Here is a 12,504-nt window from a genome sequence, read left to right as displayed (position 1 = left end):
TGGGAGTTCCCAGACTTAGGGGTCGAATTAGAGCTATAGCTGCCAGCCTACGCCACAGCCAGAGCAACGCCAGATCCAAGCCAAGACTGTGACCTACACCACAGCTCACAGCAATGATGGATCCTCTAACCCACTGAGTGAGGCTGGGGATCGTACCAGCATCCTCATGGATACTAGTTGGATTCTTACCCTGCTGAGTCACAGTGGGAACTCCTATATATACATTCTTTTTCTCATACTATCTTCCATTATGTTCTATCCTAAGACACTGGATATAGTTCCCCGTGCTGTATGGTAGGACCTCATTGCGTTTCCATTCTAAATGGAATAGTTTGCATCTACCAACCCCAAATTCCCTGTCTTTAACTTTTACAAATTTTTTTTTTAATTAAGAAATCGCTACCGGAAAGGAAAATAAAAGAAAGCGCTGTAAGTATATTCAGGGGCCCTCAGTGCCCAAGGAGTGTGCTGTCCTGCAGTGTTTATACGCTTTTCCTGAAGACACGCACCCTTTAGCCCTGCTTCTTTCCTATAATATCATCTGTTTTATTTAAATTGCACCAAAATGATAATGACAACATGGAACAGAATTTGTTTCCTGTCATACATGACAAGATTATTTGCTTTTTCTAAGCAGCCATTAATTCTTTTGCCATCTGGTTATATTTTTGGAGATATGGTTTTTAAATAAAATTAAAAATTATCATAATCAGCCATTTAAAATCTTTTTTTCCACAGACATTTGGTTACCATTCATGTATGAAACAGTTATTTTCAATCCAAAGATCAGGACACATGGCAAAGTGGAAGGAAATATTTCTGAAGCAAAGCTCTTAATAAATGTTTGCAGAATGAATGTAAGTTTTTAAGAATTTTAAATGATGTGGTATTAAGATGATACAAAACAAAACAATAGATAATATTATATCTCAAAAAGAGGCTATGTGGTTTGCCAACACTTGATAAATTATGAAATATTTTACACAGGAAACGAAAATAATGGAAAAGCAGCAACTGAACTCTGACTCTGATCTTTCTATTCTAGAAGCTGCTCATGATGAAGAGTGGCCTATAAAGGATGTCCTATATTTATTTTTAAAATTTATTTTAGGAGTTCCCGTTGTGGCACAGTGGTTAACGAATCCGACTAGGAACCATGAGGCTGTGGGTTCAATCCCTGGCCTTGCTCAGTGGGTTAAGGATCCAGTGTTGCTGTGAGCAGTGGTATATAGGTCGCAGACGTGGCTTGAATCTGGTGTTGCTGTGGCTGTGGTGTAGGCCAGCAGCTACAGCTCCGATTGGACCCCTAGCCTGGGAATCTCCATATGCTGCAGGAGCAGCCCTAGAAAAGGCAAAAAGACAAAAAAAAAAAAAAAAAAAAAATTTATTTTATTGCAGTAGAGGTGCTTTACAATGCTGTATTAATTTTGCTGTACAGCAAAGTGATTCAATTCTACATATATATTCTTTTTCATGTTCTTTTCCATGATGGTATCCCACAGGTTACCGAATACAGTATTCTGTGCTGTAAGTAGGGCCTTGTTGTTTATCCATCCTTTATATAATAGTTCGCATCTGCTAACCCCAAACTCTCAGTTCTTCCCTCCCTGACTAAAGCTATTTTTATTCTTCCTTTATTTTATATTTTATTTTATTTTTTGTCTTTTTGCCTTTTCTAGGGCCGCTCCCACAGCATATGGAAGTTCCCAGGCTAGGGGTCGAATCGGAGCTGTAGCCCCCCGCCTACGCCAGAGCCACAGCAATGAGGGATCCAAGCCACATCTGCAACCTACACCACAGCTCATGGCAATGCGGGATCCTTAACCCACTGAGCAAGGGCAGGGATCGAACCTGCAACCTCACGGTTTCTAGTCGGATTTGTTAACCACTGCGCCACAACGGGAACTCCCCTTTATTTTACTTTTATTAGTCCTTAAAAAATTGTGGTGTGAACATTTAACATGAGATTGCTCTCTCAACTATTTTTTTTTTTTTTTGTCTTTTTGTCTATTTTCTAGGGCCGCACCTGTGGCATATGGAGGTTCCCAGGCTAGGGGCTAATTGGAGCTGTAGCTGCTGGCCTAGGCCCTTGCCACAGCAACACCAGATCCGAGCAGCGTCTGGGACCTACACCACAGCTCACAGCAACACCAGATCCTTAACCCACTGAGCAAGGCCAGGGATCGAACCCACAACCTCATGGTTCCTAGTTGGATTCCTTAACCACTGAGCAATGAGGGGAATGCTTCAACTTTTTTTTTTTTTTTTAATAGTTGATTTACAATGTTCTGTCAATTTCTGCTATAATCTTTTTTTTCTTCTTCTGGAAAATTTGCACAAGTCTGTCTTGTTTTATGTCACATATTGTGTCCTGAGAAAATGGTCTCGAGCAGGATTAACGTTTGGTGACCTGGTCTTAAAAGTGCCCTGTGGGAGGTCCATCTTCAAGGAGATGGATATTCTTAACTCCTGAGAACTTCCTCCTCTGCCCTGGGGTCTGCACTACTCAGCCCACAGGGTGCCGAGTGTCCCCTGTGGCAGTGGATGGAGAGTAAAGCAGCCCTACAACCTGGGGCTCAGAATGGAAACTCACTCAACTGACCGAAGCAGGAAGCAATGTTGGATTTAGAAAATGCCCCTGGATAGTCTGTGTCTGCCAGTGGAGTTATAGCTCCCAGGATAGAAAACAAGTCCCAATTTGAAGAAAATTGGGGCAGGAAAATATTTTAAAAGTCCCTGTTCCTTTGAAGGGTGCCATGTCCTCGGCAAGGCTCCTCACTGCTCAGGGACCGGAGCAGGTCGGCTGGGTGTCCAGCACCTTTAGGGTTTGGGCATCACGTGGCAAAGCCAGGAAAAACCTGCCCTATGTGGCTTGGACCAAATTTGCAATTCTATTAAGGCAGAGGAAGGTGATTTTGAACTCTGTCTTCAGCTACCCTGTCAAGTAAAATGGCAGATGACAAATCTATATGACGGACATCACTGTTTATAATATATTAGTAAACCTCAATAAAATTACAGACTTATGGTAGAGCATTAAATGAGTTCTATTAGCCATAGAACTTCTGGTTTTAAAGCTGCAAACATCCATCATGGGGTGTGGGTATGTGTTTAATATAATACCATTTGTCTACGCAGTTGCTCTCCTTTCAAAGTGGAAGTTTGTAACACAAAGACTTAAAGCAGAGAGTTCCTGTCGTGGCTCAGGGGAAATGAATCCCACTAGTATCCATGAAGATTGGGTTCGATCCCTGGCCTTGCTCAGTGGGTCGGGGATCTGGGGTTGCCATGAGCTGTGCTGTAGGTCACAGACACGGCTCAGATTCTGCGTTGCTGTTACTGTGGCTGTGGTGTAGGCTGGCAGCTGTAGCTCTGATTCAACCCCTAACCTGGGAACTTCCATTTGCCTCTGGTAGGACCCTAAAAAGAAAAAAAAAAAAAAGACGACTTAAAGCAAGGTTTTAAAGTAATTAGATGCAAATAAAATGCTGATATAATGCTCAAGTAATTGTTTTCAACTGTCCTCTAGAGTAGCTTTTGTATTTATTTCCCTTTTGCTGAACCTTAAATGGGAAAAGTTACAGAACTTGCCTTTGAAGACAGCTGAGGAAAGTCTGCAGAGGGCCTGGCAGTCAGGAGGTCTTGGGAACACCAGGGATGAGGTGGTACCCAGGGGCTGGTACCCAGCTCAGGAAGGGGTTCTGGGGTCTTGATGCCTGGGGTCGGGGGGGTGGGCAGGCCAATCCCTGAACTTCCCTGTGCTCCTGATTCTTCTGACAATGGAGGGAATTGCAGTCCCTGTAGACACGGGTTTACGAAGGTTTAAAGGAATAAATCACCTGAGGAACTTCAAACAGGCGCTCGGCTGCCACCGAGCACCCTGAATAGCGGTCAGCTGTCATCAGTGACAGGGAGGAAAATTAACCACCTCAGGATGTCAGGCGGAGGTGCAGGACAGATAAAGTGTCGTGGGGCAGGACATGTGATTCAGCCTGCCATTCCTGCTCTGATGAATTAGTGCACATGTCTACGCACGTGTGAATATAACTGCACAACAGGGAAAGGAAATGGTCCCTGTTGAACACCTATTATGTGCCAGGCAGTAAGCAAGGCATTTTATTACATTATTTGTTTAAGTCCTGTCCATAGTAAAGAAAAGCGTTCCACCTCAAAGAGAATGCCCCCAATTAAATTTGGGCTCTTAAATCCTTTGAGAAACAAGAATGGAAAACAGTGCCATCTGAACATTCATTTGTCTAACCTCTTGTTTCTCTTCTAGAAAACGGCATCTCTGCATTAATACTGCAGTCTATATTTTTGAGCTCATCATTCCTTTTGCTTACTATGAAATAAAGAGCGGGTACAGAGACACATGCGATGTGCATTTGCAGTTTAAAGAATGCCCTTGAGGGGTACGGCTTGAATTTACCTTCACACACAACAGCTCTGGAGCCTTTGTGTCCCTGAGCCAAAGCTGTCTCCTGCCTCCAAGGACAACATTAACTCCGATTGCAGTTTAATATTTACAGAGGTTTTTAAAAGGTGATTTTGCTACACGCCTTTCACTTTGTGGAAGTAGAATCCCATGGCAGGGTTCCTCAGCATTTTTCCCACTGAGCATTTGCTCCAACTCCACCTGAGTGGTGCCTCCACGTCCACACGAATCTTGGATCCTGCACCTGGAATCATGGCTGTTCCCTGCACTGCAGGGGCCTGGGCGGTGGGCAGTCCCCAGCCTGGGTTGGGGAGCAGACCTCCTGGGACATGCCCCGTCCAGTCTCCAGGATCCAGGGTGCAGGGGAGCCTCTGGGGCTGAGTCTGGCTGCCTGCAGCTGGAGAGCAGGGCGCCTCACCTGCCTGATTACATCTGACCTCCTGATGCGGTCCTACAGGTCCTCCCCTACCCGTAGCGCCAAGCATCCCTGTGGCTCCATCACCTCTTAAAGCTACTTTGCGCTTGTGAAAGAGAATTCTGTTGTTGGAACCAAGGGGTGTGCCCACCGAGGTCCAGTGTTACTGTTTCACTACCCATGTCAATGTGATAGGAAAGCATGACTGCTGTGCAGCCAGGAGGCTCCATGATGTGTCACTGTCGTTTCTGAATCTGAAATGATGGTGCAGACTCAGAAGGAAACCCCACATGCTCTCTGGACACAAAGCACTTGAAAGCCATCAAAATAAACCACCTTGGAGCTCCCTGGTGCTGCAGTGGGTTGAGGATTTAGGATCATCACTGCTATGGCACAGGTTCCATCCGTGTGCCACAGGGATGGCCAAAAAATGAAATGATATGAAATGAAATAAAATAATAAAATAAACCACCTAAAAAGTTCAGGTTTTCTCCATAGGCAGGAAACCGTCATTTCCTGACACCACCAACATGCACCTGGAAAACTGAACTGAGTGTCTACATGCCCAGCCTGGCTCTGCTGGCCTCCTGCCCGGGTTAGGACTCAGTGCGGCTTCATTTGATCTTAAATCCACGCGGCGCACTGCGGGCCCAGGACCGGAAGGACCCCGCTGACCGGAGAGCTGGGTGGTGAAGCTCCTCGGCCCTTCCTCCCGGTGGAACACAGACCAAAACCTGGACCAAGGCCAGTGTTGCTGACAAAGGGCTCGGCTGAAACCTGTGCCACTTGGCGATGAAGGAATGGAGTCCTTGTGAGGCTGGAAGTGGTTTTGCATCTCCTTGTTCTTTCCTTTCTGGCTGCTGGGATGAGTCACGGCTCCTCAGCAGCAAAATCACTACAATTTGGTCTGAAATGGAGCCAGTTCACGAGCGAAAAAAGCTGAGAGCCATAAACTCTAGGGAGAGGTTGTCACGGCTCAGAAGGGAAGTGAACCTCAAAAGGATTCAAAAAGCACAGCATGGGCAATATTTTAGGATAAAAATACGGGCACTGCTTCTACAGCACTTGAACAGGCTGCAGGGAGTTTTCAGAGGCAGAGAAGAACACTGTCCATTCTTCAAACCGCTCACTTCTCTCTGGCAAGACTCAGTCTCACGTCCAAGGTGCTGTGATGAACGACCCGGGGGGATGGGGCCCCGGCCATCCTGGTGACAACCACAATGACCACACAACACAGGACAGAAAGGCGGAAAGCAAAGCCTACCTCCTGTGGGTGACGAACACGTTGTTGACGTGGCCTAGCCCGTTGCAGCCAGGCAGGGGGCAGTGGGGCAGCTCCTGTTTGTTCAGTTTCCAGGACAGGGGGGCCCCATTCAGCGGGTTCTCCTTCTGCCTCTTGGCAGCCAGGGGGCAGCCTGAGGCAGTGCGGTGGGATGTGTATTTACCGGATATGTGACCTTGGCCATCACATCCGATCACCGGGCATCTAGAGAGACACAGTACAGATGTGAGCAGCGGGGAGGGACCAGCTAACTCAGGGGGAGCTGTGACCCAGGGAGAAAGGACAGGGTTTAAGCCATGCCCCTTCAACCCCGGGGAAGGCAGGCATTAGCAGTCACCAGCGTTCCCAGGCTCTGAGCACAGCAAGGGGGCACACCTGGTGGCAGATGCCCTCCCCCCATTTTAGAGGTGGGGAGAATGGGGTTCCTCCAGTTGGGTAGCTTGTCACCCAGGTTACAAAGCATGGGGCCCAGCCTCTGCCCACACTTCTCAGCTCTAGGAACGACTGTGGAAGCACTGTTGCTCACAGAACCGGAATGCTGGTTGTTCCAAACACCTACATACAGAGCGCTCTGGGAACTGGGGCAGATCAAGTGATTCACAGTCTGCATCTGTGTCTGCGTCCCTCACCCAAGACTGGGAAGCATCTCTCCAGCAGAGGGAATTCGGTTGACATACAATTCCACCTTAAGCAAAGGTGAAGTTCCGGGGGACCCTGCTCGGTGCCTGTCACCCCAGGCCTGTCCACAGGTTGCCTTCCTTTTTTTTTTTCTTTTTGCATTTTTCTAGGGCCGCTCCTGCGGCATATGGAGGTTCCCAGGCTAGGGGTCTAATCCGAGCTGTAGCTGCGGGCCTACACCACAGCCACAGCAACATGGGATCCGAGCCGTGTCTGTGACCTACACCACAGCAACGCCGGATCCTTCACCCACTGAGCAAGGCCAGGGATCGAACCTGAAACCTCATGGTTCCTAGTCGGATTCGTTAACCACTGCGCCAAGACGGGAACTCCGCAGGCTCATCAGAGCAGGACCAGGAGGGGGCGGGATTCCCGGCCCCCAAGCGCCTGGCGCTGCTTCCAGGGCCTGGTGACCGAGGGACACCCGGCCGCCTCCCAACCAGAGTTCCGCCTGTTGGTCCACTTTGCCCTGAAGCTCTGCCTGGCACTCACTTGAGCTCAGGGTCTTCTTTTTCTTCCTTCGTAGGGGTCACCTTGACGCCACCTTTCCTGGCACGCGGACAGCCTGACAGGCTTGAATGGGACCCAGAAGAGAACAGAGCAGAGGCTTGTGAGCTCAGGGGCAGGCTGCCCAGGCGCACGGATGCTCACCTGGGGGAGGGGACAGGCCTACCTTCTGTGGGAGGCGTAGTTTCCCGTCACGTGCCCCGAACCGTCACAGCCTGGGGTGGGACACCTGGAAAATGCGAGAGATGCACTGGTGGGTGTGCGGAGGGGGTCAGGGCCCGTCCCAGAGCCGGTCTTCCCGCAGGACGAGCACGCCCGGGTGGCTCTCCTGGATTGGACAGAACTGGGTTTGGGCTAAAAATCCATTTTTATTTTTATTTTTATTTTTTTTCTTTTTGCCTTTTTCTAGGGCCGCTCCCATGGCATATGGAGGTTCCCAGGCTAGGGGTCTAATTGGAGCTGTAGCCACTGGCCTACGCCAGAGCCACAGCAACGCCGGATCCGAGCCGCGTCTGCAACTCGAGGCAATGCAGGATCCTTAACCCACTGAACAAGGCCAGGGATCGAACCCACAACCCCATGGTTCCTAGTCGGATTCGTTAACCAGTGCGCTACGACGGGAACTCCTAAAAATCCATTTTTAAAGAAAATGTTAAGATGCCTCACTACTGCCTGATGTTTGGTAGACATCGTGTTAGTTGTTACCCTGCATTTTTTCCTTCTCTTTAAACCTTATTATTTTAAAATTTGAAGTGTAATTGACTTATGGTGTTGGGTTAGGCTACTAAGCAGAATTCCCTGTGGTCTAGAGTAGGTCCTTGTTAAACCTTATTTTGGAAGGAACCTGAAATTCAACCCACAACGTAATTGCCAGCCTTCTGTCTATATCACACAAAATTATCTTTGCTTAAAAAAAGTTTCCAAATTCTTTCTGTGTATAATTTATTTTCTTTCTCTTTTTTCAATATCAAGATAAATTTATTATTTTTTAATAAATGTTATGGAAGCAACATGGATGGGCCTAGAGATTATCATACTAAGTGAAGTAAGTCAGAGAAAAACAAACATCATATGAGATCGCTAAGATGTGGAATCTAATCAATTTCCTTTTTTGGCTGCCCCTCAGTATATGGAGTTCCTGGACCAGGGATCAGATCTGAGAGGCAGTTGTGGCAATGCCAGATCCTTAACCCACTATGCCAGGCTGGGGTGCTCCAGAGATGCTGCTGATCCTGTTGCACCACAGTGGGAACTCCAAAATAATTTATTTTCTTTAATTTGCTCCATGACCACGACAGACTGGTGAATCTCTGGAAAGCCAGAGACCTGGCAAATGAATGTAGCTGCTGGAGGAAACCTAGGACATTCTTCTTCGTGGGCCACCTTAAAAGGTCTTTTGGAAAATCTGCCAATGACTCTCACTGATAGTTAGCCTTAAATGTGGGGTCAGGAGCGTGAAGAAGGTAGGAGAACAATTCTACGTGGAGTGAATCAGGACAGGCTTTCAAATACACCCAAATTCAAACAACATACAGAGATCCTGGCTCTTTGATTGCCTTTAAAAAAATGCCAAATATTAATAAAAACACAGAAGGTGTCATAAAATGTTTGCTTTCCTGAAGGTTTAAGCAGACAATGTCACTGTTATTTTTTCACCTGTGTGTCCACCCTGGCTCAGATTTCTATGCAAATGAGAGTGTGCGAAAAATAATAATCCAAATGTAAATACATTCCTTTTCTTAAAGTCCAGCCCACTGAACTCTCACGAAAATGCTTTTATAGGCAATCTTGAGGCAGAACATAGGGAGTGGATGCTTTTTCAGGGGAAATGTGAAATTAGCAAACACTTTCAAGCTAATCCCAGAACCCTGCATTGATACTTTAATCAATTTTGTTTAATGTTTCTATTTATCTTTTCTAGATGTTTATTACATCTAGAAATAATGTAATTTACATTATTTACATTATAAATATTTACATTACATGCAATGTAAATAATGTAACATAATACATTTTTAAAGGGTGTAAGGTGGATTATAACTTTTTATTAGTCTATATGCTTTACAAAGACCCAAGTAAACAAGTAAGAAGTTTAGGCTAAGAGACGATAATAGCAGGAAAAATAAAATCAATCAATACAAGTTAATATATGTGTGACTCTGAGATCCTATAGGCGAGGTGGAAAACAGGCCAAAACTGTGTGTAGCCACCAAAGTGAAAGGCAGTCATGTGACTCAAAATGCCCAGGAGATAAGGTACTGCACAGTTTTCTAAAAGTCAGTTGATGAACTCCAAAATTCATAAACACCTTCTGCAGCTCAATACCGAAAAAACAACCCCCGCAAAAAAAGGGCAGAAGATCCAAACAGACAGTTCTCCAAAAAAGACATACAGATGGCTGAAAAACACATGAAAAGATGTTCAACATCACTCAGTATTAGAGAAATGCAAATCAAAACCATTATGAGGTACCACCTTATACCAGCCAGAATGGCCATCATCCAAAAGTCTACAAACAATAAGTGCTGGAAAGGGTGTGGAGAAAAAGGAACCCTAGTACACTGTTGGTGGGATTGTAAATTGGTCCAACCACTGTGGAAAACAGTATGGAGATTCCTAAGAAAACTAAAAATAGAACGACCATTTGATCCAGCAATTCCACTCCTGGGCATCTATCCAGAGAAAACCATGACTCACAAAGACACATGTACTCCGATGTTCATTGCAGCACTATTTTCAATAGCAAAGACATGGAAACAACCTAAATGTCCATCGACAGAGGAGTGGATCAAGAAGATGTGGTACATATACACACTAGAATATTACTCAGCCATTAAAAAGAACAAAATAACAGCATTTTTAGCAACATGGATGGACCTAGAAATTATCATGCTCAGTGAAGTCAGTCAGAGACACCAACATCAAATGTTTTCACTGACATGTGGAATCTGAAAAAAGGACAGACTGAATGTCTTTGCAGAACAGATGCTGACTCACAGACATTGAAAAACTTATGGTCTCCGGAGGAGACAGTTTCAGGGGTGGGGGGATATGCTTGGGTTGTGAGATGGAAATCCTGTGAAACTGGATTGTGATGATCATTGTACAACTACAAAGGTAATAAATTCTTCAGGTAATTAAAAAAAAAGTCAGTTGATGAAAATGCTTGCCACACCCTCCTAGATCTGCTTAGTACCTAAATTCTGAAATTAACAGAGGTACAATGTTGTATATTCAACATCACTGCTTTAACAAAATATCGTAAAGCACAAAACCAGCAAATTAACTAAATGAAATCACAGTGATTTGGTTTTAGTCACTGGACTCAGGAGTGCCTGGTGCCACCTGCCTCTGGTCACAGCCACCAGCGGGCGAGGTGAGGTGTCGCGTCCACACTTACTTCAGCTCCTGCGAGTTGGCCGCCATGAGGGATTTCAGAGTCTTATCCGCCAGGGGACAGCCGGAAACACTGACAAGAGAGGAGAAAAGCAGAATCAGAGACACACACGGACACGCACTGGCCTGGCTCACGGGCAGCCTGCGCTTGTGAACCTAGTTCAGTTCCCGACAGGGATTGGGAAAAAGAACCAGGTCTGAACCCAGCTTTGCTGGTCTAGCCAGTCCAGGCTTGGGGCACCTGGATCACTTCTCATGGGCTTGGCTTTGTTGTTTCCCCAGTGAAGGGCTTGAGCCCAGGGAGACCGCCATCCAGTCATACCTGACACAAGATCCCCTCCCTCTGCAGCTCCAGGGATGGGGCACAGAGGCTAAGGCAATGCCCAGAGGGATGGCGAACCACAGGTGACAGCAGGGATGGTCCTGCTGTCTCTAGTCCTGCAACAGCCCCCGCTGGGGGCTGAGGAGCCCCACCCCATGGTGGGAGGGGTTGGGGTGCCCGAGTCCTAAAGCTAGACGGGACCAAAGCCTGCCGTGAACTCTGACTTCTGGTTTGGAGCAAGTCAGGATCAGAAGGATCAGAAAACTGTTTTTGAGCAAAAAGGTATCATTTCATTTTTTTGGCCATGCCTGCAGTATGTGGAAGTTCCCGGGCCAGGGATAGAATCCACGCCACAGCAGTGACAATGCCTGATCCCTTAACCCCTTGCACCATGGGAGGGCTCCAAGGTGTCATTTCTTTAAGAAGAAATGGAGTAAGAAGACTGAAGATTGAACTTAGCTTTATTTCTGCAAAACAAAACAAACCCAAACCCCAACTAACTCACTTTCCAATTTCCAGTCCAGCGAATACCTTTCTGGGATGGGTGAGAACAAGCACTTAAAGCAGAATAGGATGATGACAGCTTAACTGAGAGGGAAGTGGTACCTGCGGTGGGAGGCATAGTTTCCTGTAACGTGGCCGCTCCCGTCGCATCCTGGCGTTGGGCAGCTGGGTGGATAAAAACATATACTTAGGGTCAAATGCATTTCATTTGTTCTGATTGGTTGCGGGGCAGCTTCTCTTTTCAAGACCAGTGAACACAGAGTGGGACACACAAAAGATGGAACCAGGGATGTAGGTCATGTAAGGATCAGCAGACAAGATAAGAGGAAGCTAGTATGACCTTGAGCTAGTCCTTTCCAGCATCATCTCAGTTCTCTAATCAGATGATGCAGGAAGGTGACGCTAATGCATGTGTCCTGGTGATGTGTGTGAGTCAGCAGTCAATGGTGTTTTATTTCTTTGAAAACGTGAGTTAGAAAAAAAACCCACTACGTACCTGTGCTTTAGCCTGATAGTCGCTCTCAGAAATACTGGCACTAATTATATCACAGATTTCAGAAAGAAACTTTTGTGTGTGTGTGTGTTTTAAGAGAAAGGCAACAGAGTAACTTCCTAAACATGCCAGAAGCTACCTGAAAGAGAAGGTATTTGAAAATACTACATATGACTGAACAGGAGATGGGAAGTTGCGGACAGTATAGAAATAGGTAAGAAGTTTAGTGAATGAATGTGATCGATTTCATCCAGAGTTTTGACCCAGCAAAGACAATCACTAATTAATCACCCGATACTCTGGTTTCTCTTCAGAGCATATAAATCTTTCTCCTTTTAACCGCCTTTTAATTAACCACCTAACCAGTAGGTTTTCCTGGTTGTCTACCTAAGACCGGAGTCTGTCCCATTCTGGTCATGCCCTGTGCATCTGTAACTGAGCAGGGCTCTGTGGGTCTCCTGGGCACAGAAGC

General features: G+C 46.3%; 1 protein-coding gene across 38 annotated transcripts in view; it reads right to left on the bottom strand.

Moving 5' to 3' along the window:
* The window catches only part of ST18 (ST18 C2H2C-type zinc finger transcription factor), a 300,959-nt gene that overhangs the window by 16,583 nt on the left and 271,872 nt on the right, over positions 1-12,504 (bottom strand). For 37 of the 38 annotated variants that reach the window (XM_085022391.1, XM_085022393.1, XM_085022392.1 and 34 more), the window contains 5 exons: positions 11,642-11,704; positions 10,718-10,786; positions 7,484-7,546; positions 7,303-7,383; positions 6,115-6,336 (listed from right to left, as the gene is read on the bottom strand). In XM_085022391.1, coding sequence (XP_084878517.1) covers positions 6,115-6,336; positions 7,303-7,383; positions 7,484-7,546; positions 10,718-10,786; positions 11,642-11,704 — 498 coding nt within the window. Of the gene's footprint in view, positions 1-1,982; positions 2,051-3,419; positions 6,337-7,302; positions 7,384-7,483; positions 7,547-10,717; positions 10,787-11,641; positions 11,705-12,504 lie in introns of those variants that run through there. The other variant, XR_014843833.1, reaches the window with a different exon arrangement.

The sequence above is a fragment of the Sus scrofa genome, chromosome 4 (genome assembly GCF_054392235.1).
Source record: "Sus scrofa isolate SSC_HxYL_T2T_F1_AM1 chromosome 4, Sscrofa_HxYL_maternal_Yorkshire_Landrace_v2.0, whole genome shotgun sequence".
Lineage (NCBI taxonomy): Eukaryota > Metazoa > Chordata > Mammalia > Artiodactyla > Suidae > Sus > Sus scrofa.
This window is presented reverse-complemented; position numbering and strand designations above follow the sequence as displayed.